Source organism: Ascidia mentula, chromosome 5, assembly GCF_947561715.1.
Source record: "Ascidia mentula chromosome 5, kaAscMent1.1, whole genome shotgun sequence".
Taxonomy (NCBI): Eukaryota; Metazoa; Chordata; class Ascidiacea; order Phlebobranchia; family Ascidiidae; genus Ascidia; species Ascidia mentula.
Window position 1 is genome coordinate 9,955,218 of NC_138570.1, and position 14,986 is coordinate 9,970,203.

Consider the following 14,986-nt stretch of genomic DNA (forward strand, 5'->3'; position numbering starts at 1 on the left):
AGCTATGTCCACATTCGGTCTCGTCAAGATCACGGAATTGTTGTTTTCAAAAATAGCTCGCCTTGGAATTTTAAGTGTCATAAAGATTAATTGTGCCCTAGGCTTCGTTGCCAGTCAGACAAGCGTTCTTCATGGATGTAACGATTTAAAAATTACGCTATATCATTTACTGGATTATAAAACCAGCAGTTATGACCGCAGGCAAAAAAGGCAAAAAATAAGGTTTCCCACACTAGTTTTTTTTGTGCCTTCACCACAAACGCATATATGATGAAAAAGGGTGATTATTATAGGCAACAACCAATACAAAAGAAAATCATCTGTGATTAAAACAAACTGTTAGTTCGCATGTTTTTTTGCCTCACTTGCAAAGGCGATTAGAGCCATCATAAAAGGAACGATTTGCTGTTAGAGAACCGGTAACGATAAAAGGAAATGGTGTTCTCCTTGTTCCAGTAAAAACCACTGAAACAATTCAATTTACCCACGCCGATAAAAGGTAAAAAATCCTGTTATTATGATTCTTATCACGTCACAATGCAATTCTGCAGAAGAACTTTCCTTATTGGGCCTTTCGAAGCGTCGAGGTTTTCTCCTTCTTGCGATTTTTATTTGTTGTTGGTTTATTTGCTGTAACACAAGCACCTGCAATATAAATAAACCCGACGTGACACATCAGACAAACCAAAAAGTGACCAGAAGTGCAAATGAATATAAAATGGGCTGCGTGTCTTTGCCCATTGATTGTATCCAAGCCTCCAGATGTTGTGGATGAATGGCTTTTGCGTTTTGCCATGAGATTAAGTCAAGTGTGTAACTTGTAGACGCTATACACTTTCTATTGTGTTTTGGTGTGAACCAATTCTCCTTCAGGCGTGACAATGTTATTTCTAATAACAGCCAATATGTCCCCCTGGCCCTCGGCATAATGACGCCAATTGCACTGATGGTTATTGCTACGTCTTTTAGCCTTGCGCAGTTGAACTTCGTAATTGTCGCGGGTATTTTCAAGTGAAATTTTAAAGCAAAATAAAACACATTCACACACAGTGGCCACTCTCAAAACTAGAATTTATGAAATGCAGATAAATTACGGTCGAATGCTGTTACAAGTGACTCAATTACGTCACAAGCTTAATTACTGTTTATGCATCAACAACACAGGCAAGTATGTACAAGATATAATGCGATTATGTATATCAGTTATTGCCATAGATACAAATAAAGGTTTTCATGAACGACCACGAGTTTAAAATTCATGCCTAAATTACTATTCAGGCAAGTCTGCTGTCCTTTGGACCCGTAATTATTGAATCGTTCCGCCCAAATTGCACGTGTTTACACAACGAAGCCAAATTGTACACACACTAGCACGTGTTAGAGTTCGATCGTGCGAACAGGAAAAAGGTTAAGGCCTCAACGATTCCATATTAGACAATACTACTGAGATATTGAAGCAAAACACACCTTTGTTGGAACCGCTAGTGCAAATGAAAGAGCCCTCGAATTCAAATACAAGATTTCTTCATATACTGTGTAAGTTGCATACGTTTGTAGTACGCCTGCTTTTAATGACAGTATTAGTTACAAACACTAGATAAAAGTCTATGCACAACAGAAGGAAAGACGTAATAAAAATGTAATGTATGACGGTCCCGAAGATTGATGTTAGTGTTCCCCTTGCTATTTTCTTTGAATATCAACGATGTACCCCTAATAACTTCATTACGCCTTTACACCAAAGCCATTCGTTAATATGGTGTACCCACAATAGTGTTTTTTATTGGCTCGGTTGCTTATACATGATTTTTGTTCCGAGTCGTGTTTTTTTTTGAGAAGTGTTTTTTTTGAAGATTGGTTCCTATAGTTTGGTAATCAATGCCTTGGCGGCGACTGCATAGTTATCACAAAGTAGAAGTCTTGCTTGGTTACAAAGTTGGCATGTCACCAAGCTGCACTGCAGAAATATTAGGTCGGCAACTTGCATTATTTACCTGGTGCTTTGGGTCAGCCCAATATTAAACAAACTGAGACACTTTGTGCAATAACTCCTTAGTTTGTTGGATTGCCATGTGACGTCACGATTTGCTAAAATCTAGGTGACAACACAGAAGTACAACACCTTATTTGGGCAAGTAACACAAGTACTGTCCGCTTTTCCATATATGCCTCAGAGAAAGAAGTTTATCACTATTTTTGGCCTAGGGATAATTAAAGACATGTTTAGGAACACAGAAAATCTTTCAATGGCTCATTAAACGTTATTTAAGGTCAAAGTACCAGATATATTGTACACAAAACCGTTTTTCGTTTTTGTTTGTCGTCCTTATTGATGGCCAATTTTCTCGAATCCGCATCTAATTTTGTGATAAACTAAAAAAGATGTGTGGAGCTAAAATCAACAATTTTCTTGTGATCGTTTGTAGTAGACTTATTAGCGCGCTCCACATCTCCCACTACCTTTGTGTGCAATCGATTATACAAGACCTGATGTATTGGTTCTAAAAGCTCAATTTCCAACAATTCCGATCATCTACTACTGAAACTCATCGAAACTATTAGAAAGTCCCTGGGACACTTAAATCTGCCAATTTGGCGTTTACTCATTGGCCAGCACGCCCGGTTAAAACTTTTATCACCTCCAACTGCAATCGCGATGCTCTCCAAAAGAACTTGATAAAATTGCCTTCAATTGAGCGCGCGACCTAGTAACCTCTAAGGTTTTATCGGTGCCCTTACCATTTTATATTCTGTAATTTTTTTCATTTATGTTGTAGGTCAGTCATTCACGCAAAATAAAATACGCAATTGTGGTACACATTTACCACGCGTCACTGTGCGCAAGTAAGGAATCTAATACAGCAGATATTTCCTCGAAAATCAAAAGTAAAAGGGTAGTAATTCGCCACCTGCCTTCTAAAATTTTAAGGTCAACATCAATCACGGTCAAACAACAATAACATTTAGTGAAAATGACTAATCGGTGTCATGGGAAAACTAATGACATCAAAACGGTTCGCAGTGCTTTCGTTTGATGAAATCGGAAATCAATGCCTGGCGTTACTGAATTGCGAAACTGACAAGGCCGCCAAAGTAAGAGCCAGATTCAATGCAACGTAACCAAGAAATGTACATCAATAACTTAACGATTGCGGCCGAGCGAGAACTGCATAGCGAGAGACCCCTTTCTTCAAAATCATTAGAAAACTTGCCAGGCTTTAATGGAGAAGGTTGGTAATAAGGCAACAGGGTAGGCAACAGATTTGGAGGGCAGATTTCTACACAAGTCTTTGGGTTTGTTTTTTTACTGACTGAAACCTATATAAGGTGTTGTCGCAGTTATGTTGTTTAAGTGATACGATTTGTTTTGTATTTAGGTAGCTGTCGTTGTATCAGAGCTGCAATTGAATACGCCCGGTGGCCGATGAAGACCACAAACTATACAACCGACAGCAATGCCGATCACAGTTATTATAGTTGCCGCAACACTGGCGCTTTTTATTATGCTCGTAGTCTTTTCAGTGCTTTGTTTTTGTCGCTTGGAATACTGCATGAGGGTGCGTCACCCGTACCCGGATGGCATTCAAGGCGGTGTTTAAACCCATTTTCACATACGTCAGAATTCCAGTATTTTGGGTTGAAACTAATCGCCGGCGTTCGCGTAAACACTAAGGGCATTTGCGGTCAGTCACGTAAGCAAGCTGACCTTTACTATAATTAACAAACATGCTGCTCAGTTAGGATTTCAAATGATTATCTCTTATTCGATTTTAGTCGTGAAAAAGTTTACTCGACATCAATAAAATAAATTTATTCACTGATCCTTCGTGTACAGCTTACAGACACGCAAGATTGATCCCCCAGCTCGTTGACGTGCGTCTATATATTTATCATTTTGGTGTGTAGCGAAGTGTGTCCGCTAGTCTCCGAAAAACGGACCCAGCAGTCTGTGGGGGGACGCACGACTGGTAGCTTAAGAACTGGAAAATCTGGTTGTGTTACCTTTTTTTGCGACATCGAAGCTTGTATAAATTGCACAATGTAGTTTATTCTCGAGGGTCATAAGAATAGTTGTGTGAAACGTATAAAGTAAAGCAAGGATTGTGAAAGGTTGTAAACTTTAGCCGGAATAATCGGACATTCATTTAAAGCAAATGTTCAAGCAGAGATAATTAGGCGAGCCTCAACTAAAGCACTAGAAATTGCCTAAGTATAAAACAGTTTATTGCTGTGTATTTAGAGAAAACTACAGCGTAACACAAGGATTAAAAATGGCTGGAGTTGACATCTTCCAATTCTTGCTTTTGTCCACAATATTGATGGGATTGGTTACAGGTATGAACATAAAAATAATTTCCTTAAATCCAGTATAAGATTTTTAACTTTTTATTGTGTCGCAATTGACAACAACACTAAATTACCACTGCCATAATTGACCAACTGATCTGGGCTGTATCGTCTTTTTGATGACTTAATTGTTGTACACATTTGTACTCATGCTATTTTGTTTTTGACATTATTTGGTATTTGTTGACCATCATGGTTAAACAAAAATTTCAAAATCATATTTACATGCACATTTTCATTTTAGTTTAGACGTATTTTTAAAGTTTGTTGGATTTATAGCCATATAATAATCAGTAACTACATTATTGCCAATAAAACCTGAGGACAATAGTAAGCTTAATACAATAACAACCAACATATTAGATCAATCACTTTTTATTGTTTTAATACGGAAGCAATATATAACATCTATTCCATGATGCAGGTCAGTGTTCGCAACCCAAGTATTTTAGTAAATGCGCCTCGCCGTGCGAACATACCTGTGAAAGTCGGCCAGAAGTTTGCATCGCGTTGTGCGTCGAAGACTGCGTCTGCCCACGAAAACTTGTGAGACAAAATGACACCTGCGTTTTGCCCTCCAACTGCCCAGGTGATATTCACAAAATCAGCGACTTTTTGTCGTGATTCTCCTGATTGTGTTCCTGTAGGGGCCGATTGTCCTTCAGGTGTGACGAGGTTCAGTTGTTTGGTTGCTCCTTGCTCAACTGCAAGATGTCCTCGACATACCGACGCGATTTGCCTTGACGATTACTGCGGTGGATGCAACGCGAGGTTTTTCAAGAATGCCGAAGAAGTTACAAATGACTGTAAGTCACGAGGCAATAGTTTCGAGCCCAAATAATCATTTGTACAATTATTTTGATGTGGTCTTTAGGCAATTGTACTGCGCCAAAGGAATTTCAAACTTGCGGATCAGCTTGTCCAGCAACTTGCGACGAACCCAACCCTATCTGCACAGAACAGTGCGTAGAGAGATGTGGATGTCCTGACGGGATGGTGGAAATAAGTTCCACTAATTCGACATGCATTCCTGCTTCTGAATGCGCTGGTATGTTTTAATACATACCTTGCCACATTTGAAGTTGCTACACATGTGTTCTGTTGTTCAGATAACTGCGAGGCGCCCAGAAATTTTTCAACTTGTGCGTCCGCTTGTCCGCCAAACTGCGACGACTTGGAGCGACCTTGTGTCAAGAAATGCGTGCAAAAGTGCGCGTGTCCACAAGGCATGGTCGAAGTAAGCTCCACGAATAACACCTGCATCACACAGGAATCGTGTCCAGGTGCATTCAAATTGAATAAATATAACCTAAAACATATAAAAGCTTTGACTAAACAAAATGTTTTCAGGGTCGAACCAAACTACAGAAGTTATCGTGGGTGTTGGTGTCGGAGTGGTTGCAGCCTTGACTGTGCTTGCTGCTGTTTGCTTAAAAATGAGATCGTAAATTTTATGCCCTTACAGTATTGCAAACTTGCTGCTTTCTCACGATATATGCATCAAATAAAAACAAATGTTCCCATCTCATTGCTCTATACTCGACAAACACTCCATGAAATCAGCTGCACTGATGAGACCTTTTAGGTCGAAACAGTGGCCATCTGTCTGCAGCTTATACACACTCTATGAAAACATTTGCCATGCTTTGTTTGTAAAAACTTGCTTATGAATAAAACATATAACTTGGCGCCAGTTAACACAAGCTATTCAGTATAGGAATGTGTAATTTTGGCTTAAAACTTGTAGTGCTCATGGAACCATTTAGATTTTTGCTTCAACCACAGGGTGTCGCGAACATCACAATGGGCATCACTGCAGTATCTACAAAAATACTTCGTTGTTTGAATCAGTGCCTTTTCATCTTCACTACAGCTGTTTGATGCATTTTATTCACCGCAGTGTTCACATTGCTAAATGTTCACGCACTCTGAGGTGAACCAGTCTTTGCACGATTAAGAAACACTACTTTGATTGACAACATTCCTTTTACTTCACTAACGCCATTGTTTTTAACATGTGGTTGGTTTACTCAGGCCCGTTAAACCTTTCAAGTGTAGGCTATGCCGCAAACGTTTTAAAATAATGAAATATCATTCAAATCCATTGCTCATTGAAAACTTAGTAATTACGTTTTCAATTAAAAATGTACTGATCTTCTGGCATAAACGTACTGTATTTACAGTACGCTTAAACGTACGTAATACAGTACGTTTATGCCAGAAGATCAGTACATTTTTAATTGCAATATGCCTGGCAGCAACAGGAATTACGTTTTCATGTAACATCTTCTAAATATGGCTTAACACCGACAATAACGGAAAATACAGTCCGAGATACTTGTCATGAAAGGTTTTAGCATTGTGACGTAAAATTCCCTTAACTAAGAAAAAAAGACGTAATCATTCAATGTATTTCGAAAGCGTTTGGCTCATAAAAATTTAAATTATTGGTCTATTGGGGAAACAACTGGCATATTTGATGGTACATATATACTTGACCCAACTCATTTCACTAAATGTAACGTTGTATTTCAGAATGTTACGGTGGTGATATATTGTTCATTAATTACCTTTACAGAGTGCTGCAACTATATCTCTAACTTGTTATTTATTGTATCACGTCGCCAAGGTTTTGAACCTTGTTGGAACTGCTATTGAGCAAATAAAAATGGTCTCGAATTACCAGAGAGGTGCCGCACATACCAAATTCATAGGGACGGCAGTTAATATCACCAACATATAGCGTTCGTCGTAAGGTTAGAGAAGGGCAACAACTCTACAATGTCGTAACACCAACCTGGCAATATTGGGTTAATGTAAAACGAAAGAAGCCATAATAGCCATAGAAATTAAGAGACTTCGGACGTCGTCTTGTGCGTCGAATTAAACTCGACCCGTATGACAGCGCGCAGGATTATATCAGTGTTAGTGATATAGTCTGGGGTGTGACATTGTGGACATATTGCGTGATGTTGGGTGATATGCTGCTTCATCTCCTGGCTCGCCTTTTGGAGAAGACATCATTGCGTCAATTCTTGTTCGTATTTTCCCCTATTTAATAGCTCGATGTTTTGTATACGACATTGCATATGAAACACCTTCACTGCCTTCATGGGAGGCTCATGGGACTTTCGTAAAGCCTTCTTAATGTTTGTACACAATGCTCTGATGCTCAATTGGTCGCACAATGAAAAGGTGAACAATCCCCTGCGTCAAAGTTTTTGATACATTGGCAAACCCTCATTCTTTGTAGCACCTTTCAAATTTTTCTGAAGTAAAAGATAGTGCATTGTCGGTCACTATAGAATGTTTATAACCTTAATACGAGAAACAGCGATCCAAAAGGTCCAATGTTGCCTTAGCGTTTGTACGCTCTCGACATGTAATAACGTCTTCATCAATGTTGGGAGAGTACATCACTGTTCAGGCCAGTTGTTTCATGAGCTGTATGCCGAAATGCAGTACCTAAAAAAACTTCGTAACGTAGTTTTGTGGGAATGACGATTCTGGAGGCTGAACTCCGTACGAAGTAGTGACGGAATCACTCACTTTTTGAAATTGTTCCGTCGCTTCATCGGAAGATTGTCTTGGCCAATCTTTGCGGGTATACTCAATCACTTTGCCCAATATGGGGTCGTTTTAAGGTTCTTTTCCAAGTGCTGACGAGTCCGTTTGCACTTGTATTCCGACCGTTTTGATTGCGCGTAAGATACTGACGTCATTGACACTAACCCCGTGAAGAGTCACAACATCACCTTGTGGAAGTCGACTCCATACATAAGCATTAATTGTTGTGCTGTCTAGTTCTTCCGTATTTATTGATGTAATGGAATTTATTTAGGAAAAGAAGAACCTTATCAATGCATAAATCATTGACTCAACCTCTTTTTACAGTTGACGGAAAAATTCCTCTGGTTTTGTTAAAGTTTTAGATGCATTGGCAGCCTCTCATTGCCATCGGGGAAACGGTGAAACAATTAAGACGTCACATACAATTGACAATGACAACGCTTGATGCGTCACATACAATTCAATCAGAAATAGATGCACTAATATGAACCAACACCTGGTCTCTGGATAAAAATTCCTTTAGCTGGTTGGCCTTTTTTTTCTGAATTAATTTTCGAGGAATTTCTTTCTTTGTGAGACCACAGAGTGGTTCCGCTGCAATTAGAAATTCTGCAAGCAAAAGAATTCCATAAAACTGCACAAATACAAGAAATGACCGCAGCGTGGGTATATCGGGCGGAGGCGCTTCCTTTGTACAGCGTCGACTTTGAGACTCTTTCTTATGCCGTTGTTTTGGAGAATATGCCCAAGGTACTCAATTTACTGTTGAGCAAATGTACATTTGGAAATAAGTTGGAGCAGAACTGGTACCAGAGGGCAATACGTTCTTTGACAAAACATCTCGATGTGTGCTCAATGCAAACTTTTTTAGATTTTCTGGTTTCAATTTGATTTCATTATGGGCGTCTTCTCTTCGTGATACCAGAAACACCACCCAATTTTTGCACTAAATCCTTGGTGATGGCAAAGGGACAATTATGAATTGACAGTCACGGAAGAGTCTCCATAAAACGGTAAAAACATATTTGATTTCTTGTGATAACAACTTTGGAAGACAGTTTTCTGGAAAAGTCTTTAAGTTTGTTTTATTTGTGTGCTAACTTAAATCAAAGCTATTGTCGTAGTCATGTCTTGTCGGCTCAGTGGCTGATGAAGACTACAAAATATACACAACCGACAGCAATGCCGATCACTGGCGCTTTTTATGCTCGTAGTGTTTTCAGTGCTTTGTTTTTGTCGCTTGGACTACTGCATGAGTGTGCGTCACCCATACCCAAAGGGCATACATGGCGGTATTTAACCCATTTTCACATAGGTCAGAATTCCTGTATTTTTGGTTCCAACTGACCGCCATCACTGGCGTAAACACTTGCGGTCAGTCGGGGCACTTGCGGTTAGTCACGTAAGCAAAATCAGGAGGGATTTCCTATAGTCTGACAAAAACGCTTCGCTTGGTTAACATTCTTCAACTTATTGCTTTATGTGATTTTAGTCGTGGGAAATGTACTCGACATCAATAAAGGGTTATCTTCGCCTATAAGATCCTTTGTGTACAACTCTATAGATACGCAAGATTGATCCCCCAGCTCGTTGACGTGCGTCTATATATTTTTCCTTTTGGTGTGTAGCAAAGCGTGTCCGCTAGTCTCCGAAAAACAGACCCAATGTATGTGAGGGACGCACGGCTGCTTACTTTGGTATTGGTAAATTTGTTTGTGTCACCCTTTTTTGCGACCTCAAAGCTTATATAAATTGCACAGTGTGGCCTATTCTCCAGTGCCACGAGGACAGTTGTGTGAAACGCACTAAAGGTACAGAGTGTTGAAGGTTAAAAACTTATTACTGGATAGACAAAAATTCATTTAAATGTTTAAACATAACAAAATTGCGGGCTTTAACCAAAGAGAGAAAACAGAATATAATTGTGTTTTTTTTCAAAAAACTACAGCGTAACACAGACTTAAATATGATTGGTGTTGACATCTTCAAATTATTGCTTTCGTCAACAATATTGATTGGATTGGTTGCAGGTATGTTTATAAGTAATTTTTTAAAATACTTCAAAAAACACCCCGCTTACTGCTGGACTGATAAATACGTTGTTTAATTTACCTTGGATGGAATATAACCTAACATATAGCTTATGGCTTGCAGGTCAATGTTCGCAACCAAAGTCGTTTAGTGCATGCGCTTCGGCATGCGAACCAACCTGTGGAAGTCAGCCAAGTCTATGCACCCTGCAGTGTGTCGAAGACTGCGTCTGTCCATCAGAACTTGTGAGACAAAATGACTCCTGCGTTTTGCCCTCCAACTGCCAAGGTGACTTATTAACATAATCGAATATTTGTCGTAATTCTCCTGATTGTGTTTTCCTGTAGGAGCCGATTGTCCTTCAGGTGTGGAGAGGTTCAGTTGTTTGGCTTCTCCTTGCTTAACTGCAAGGTGTCCTCGACATACCGACGCGATTTGCATTGACGATTACTGTGGTGGATGCAAGGCGAGGTTTTTCAAGAACGCCAAGGAAGTAACAAATGACTGTGAGTTTCAAGTTTTGAGCCAAATAATCATTTATATAATTCTTTTGATTTGGTCTTTAGGTATTTGTACTGCGTCAATACAATTAGACACATTTAGAGATTGACCTGGCGCCATGGTCAAATACGTACAGAGTTACCTGTTTTAATGTTACTCGAGTACTATTCCTAGTATTTAGTTGATTTTCGCCGTTTTTTAGTGTTATTTGACCGTGTCCATATAAAAATCAGTTTGACGGATGTTTACATGTTGGACACTAAAAATTAAGGACAATGTGGGATAAATCCGCATATTGCTGGATTTATAAATACTCTTTTTTTATTATAATTCGGGAGCAATTTAGCCTAACAAATAGCTTATGACTTGCAGGTCAATGTTCTCAACCAAAGTCGTTTAGTGCGTGCGCTTCGGCATGCGAACCAACCTGTGGAAGTCAGCCAAGCATATGTACTCTGCAGTGTGTCGAAGACTGCGTCTGTCCATCAGAACTTGTGAGACAAAATGACTCCTGCGTTTTGCCCTCCAACTGCCCAGGTGATATTCACAAAATCAGCGACTTTTTGTCGTGATTCTCCTGATTGTGTTCCTGTAGGTGCCGATTGTCCTTCAGGTGTGACGAGGTTCAGTTGTTTGGCTGCTCCTTGCTTAACTGCAAGATGTCCTCGACATACCGACGCGATTTGCATTGACGATTACTGCGGTGGATGCAAGGCGAGGTTTTTCAAGAACGCCAAGGAAGTAACAAATGACTGTGAGTTTCAAGTTTTGAGCCAAATAATCATTTATATAATTCTTTTGATTTGGTCTTTAGGTATTTGTACTGCGTCAATACAATTAGACACATTTAGAGATTGACCTGGCGCCATGGTCAAATACGTACAGAGCTACCTGTTTTAATGTTACTCGAGTACTATTCCTAGTATTTAGTTGATTTTCGCCGTTTTTTAGTGTTATTTGACCGTGTCCATATAAAAATCAGTTTGACGGATGTTTACATGTTGGACACTAAAAATTAAGGACAATGTGGGATAAATCCGCATATTACTGGATTTATAAATACTCTTTTTTTATTATAATTCGGGAGCAATTTAGCCTAACAAATAGCTTATGACTTGCAGGTCAATGTTCTCAACCAAAGTCGTTTAGTGCGTGCGCTTCGGCATGCGAACCAACCTGTGGAAGTCAGCCAAGTCTATGCACCCTGCAGTGTGTCGAAGACTGCGTCTGTCCATCAGAACTTGTGAGACAAAATGACTCCTGCGTTTTGCCCTCCAACTGCCCAGGTGATATTCACAAAATCAGCGACTTTTGTCGTGATTCTCCTGATTGTGTTCCTGTAGGTGCCGATTGTCCTTCAGGTGTGACGAGGTTCAGTTGTTTGGCTGCTCCTTGCTTAACTGCAAAATGTCCTCGACATACCGACGCGATTTGCATTGACGATTACTGCGAGGGATGCAACGCGAGGTTTTTCAAAAACGCCAAGGAAGTAACAAATGACTGTGAGTTACAAGTTTCGAGCCAAAATAATCATTTATATAATTCTTTTGATGTGGTCTTTAGGCAATTGTACTGCGCCAAAGGAATTTCAAACTTGTGGATCAGCTTGTCCAGCAACCTGTGACGAACCCAACCCTATCTGCACAGAACAGTGTGTAGAGAGATGTGGATGTCCTGACGGGATGGTAGAAATAAGTTCCACTAATTCGACATGCATTCCTGCTTCTGAATGCGCTGGTATGTTTTAATACATACCTTGCCACATTTGGAGTTGCTACACATGTGTTCTGTTCTTCAGATAACTGCGAGGCGCCCAGAATTTTTTCAAGTTGTGCGTCCGCTTGTTCGCCAAACTGCGACGACTTGGAGCGACCTTGTGTCAAAAAATGCGTGCAAAAGTGCGCGTGTCCACAAGGCATGGTCGAAGTAAGCTCCACGAATAACACATGCATTGTACAGGAATCGTGTCCAGGTGCATTCAAGTTGAATCAAATAACCTAAAACATGTCAAAACATTGACTAAACAAAATGTTTTCAGGGTCAAACCAAACTACAGTTATTGTGGGTGTTGGTGTCGGAGTGGTTGCAGCCTTGTCGGTGCTTGCTGCTGTTTGTTTAAAAATGAGATCGTAAATTCCCATTAATTGTAGCTAACTATCTGTAGATATCATTACTTGAAACTACTCCATTCTTACGATTTATGCGTGTATCTTTCAAAAAACAAATGTTCCTATTTTCGCTCCACGTGTACAGAACAAAACGTTTACTGCATAATAAACATTAAACTTTAAGTTCCACGTTTTATTTGTCAGAAGTTTGATTGTGGTTCCATTGCGATGTCTAAAATTATCTATTGAGGGGATAGCGCCATTTGTCTAACAGTGAGGGCCGCAAGCTATTCAGTACAACAGTGTTTCCCTAATTTTTTGGGCCGCAGAACAAGATTACTTGGGGCCAACTAAACTTAATCGTTTTATCAGTTGTCAGTTTGACGTTATTAAGATTTTGTACTTAAGGGGTCACTACAAACAACTTAAAGGAAATAGATTACTTGCGGCCATTATTGCTGACATACTAACGGATATAAGCTTTTGTAATAAATGTTTCTGTTGCTGCCAGGCATATTGTAATTTAATGGTCTGTTGTTCTGGCACAATAAAAACGTAACTTTATTTACCGACAATCCGCCTGTTATCCAGTAAGGCGTCCTCAGGGTAATGATACTGGTAAGCAAACAACCAACACCAAGCTTTTGCTTAAAACTTTATGGTTACTCATGGAACCTTAGATTTTTTTTATCAAGTTATGTGGGTTTAGCACTATTAGGATCGCTGCAGTAAAGATCTAAAAAAATGCGTCGTGCTTTAAATCAGTAGCCAATACGTTCCCCCCTACTAAGTTTGATAACTTCCTTCACCCCAATATTCACAAATCTTATAACTAAACATACAGTATGACTGCTAGCCCGACGATTGCCAATTTAAATTGGACACAACCGAGATATAGATCATAACAAATTAATTTATATCATTCCTCATTCATTGGTGTTTTCACCACTGCAAAAAGTTCATACACCCTGGGGTCATGGACTCATGTGGTTACCATTCTCATTTAGACACTCACCCGGTTGAGAAACACAGCTTTGAATGACAATATTCTTTTTTCTTCACAAACGCTATTATTATGAGCAAGGTTGGGTTACAAAACAGAAAACACAATGCATGGTCTGTCGGTGACAATTGGGTTGAAGTGAATGCGCGTTCGTGCAACAATACCGTTGTTCGTGTGAATGACTGAATGCTAAAATAAGGCTTGTGTCATACCGTAGAGTAGAGTAATAATGTGTAGCTTCTGCAGATCGATTTGACAGTTTGCGGAAATGACGTACTCGAGTTGCATTATTTGTGTAACAGTAGGTTAAAACTGTGTATGTGCGTCAGCAGCTGGTGTTGTAGAAATATCTGCAAGGTTCAAGATGGCGTTCATAATGACATTGTTGATTTTTGGTTTCTTCAGTTTCACAAAATGCCAAATTTGTAAGTACAGTGGTAAACTCTGAAGCTTAGCATAACAATTTACAATTTTTAGAGCCGTCAAAAACTGTACTTTGTGCTTAAAGATTGTGACCCACCGAAGGCACACAATCCATGCGCATCACCGTGCAGTTCCACATGCACCAACCCATCACCTATATGTGCCGCTGTTTGTGATCCGAGATGCGTCTGTCCATCTGAATTGGTAGAACGTTCTTCAAATGACGCAACTTGTGTTCTGCCTTCTACTTGTCCAGGCAAGTACTTCTTGTTCTGTTGGGAGATTTGTATGACAAAAAAAACTGATTCCAAAAAGACGGTGGCAAGTGCAAAACTTGCAACCACTAGGTTTTCTGCAAGGCTAACACATTGCAGATAATTTACAAACAGAAGTAAAAACTGTTTTAAAAATACATTGATAACATGAGGAAACCAACTCAACCAGAGATATATTATCTTGCAGGAGTTGGGTGCCCAAATAATGGCAGCGTTTTTAACTGCTTGGTGGCGCCGTGTGCCAACAGCATCTGTCCCGGTATCCCTTCAGCTATATGTCTTGACGATTATTGCAATGGGTGCAAGGCCAGGCACTTCTTTAAAGGAGAGGAAGTGACTGAAAAATGTAGGTGTTTGCAACACTGTCTCAATGGCGATGGTTTTTGTCACAAAATTAAGCAAATTCATTAACAAACTGCTACAATCGTCATCAACAAATATTTTGGTAGCCGCCGAAAGACGACTACTGCATGTTTACCTATTTGCAACATCTTCAATAGACATCTGAAACTAATTTTGTTATGGCTCAAGTGTTGCTAACATGATTACTTGGCTTTATCTTAATAGGTAGAGGAACCATGACGACTGGAACGAATCTACTGCTAATTGTACTGAACATCATTGTTTATTGTATCTTGTTTTAAATACATGCGAAATGTTTTATAACTTCTTTACCCGCTTTCTGGCTTTCAATCTAATTAACCAAACATATCCCATAAGACACAAGA

At 39.5% G+C, this 14,986-nt stretch overlaps 1 protein-coding gene across 1 annotated transcript; it reads left to right on the forward strand.

The window, feature by feature from the left end:
* The first annotated feature begins 3,969 nt into the window (after positions 1 to 3,969).
* LOC145902872 (zonadhesin-like) lies at positions 3,970 to 12,715 on the forward strand. Its single transcript, XM_082990962.1, has 16 exons — positions 3,970 to 4,335; positions 4,772 to 4,936; positions 4,995 to 5,153; positions 5,222 to 5,395; positions 5,457 to 5,630; positions 5,698 to 5,771; positions 9,866 to 9,947; positions 10,072 to 10,236; positions 10,296 to 10,454; positions 10,822 to 10,986; positions 11,045 to 11,203; positions 11,571 to 11,735; positions 11,793 to 11,951; positions 12,013 to 12,186; positions 12,248 to 12,421; positions 12,488 to 12,715. The coding sequence occupies exons 1-16, from the start codon at positions 4,272 to 4,274 to the stop codon at positions 12,580 to 12,582; spliced, it is 2,307 nt and encodes a 768-aa protein (XP_082847088.1). The 5' UTR covers positions 3,970 to 4,271; the 3' UTR covers positions 12,583 to 12,715.
* Positions 12,716 to 14,986: the final 2,271 nt, after the last annotated feature.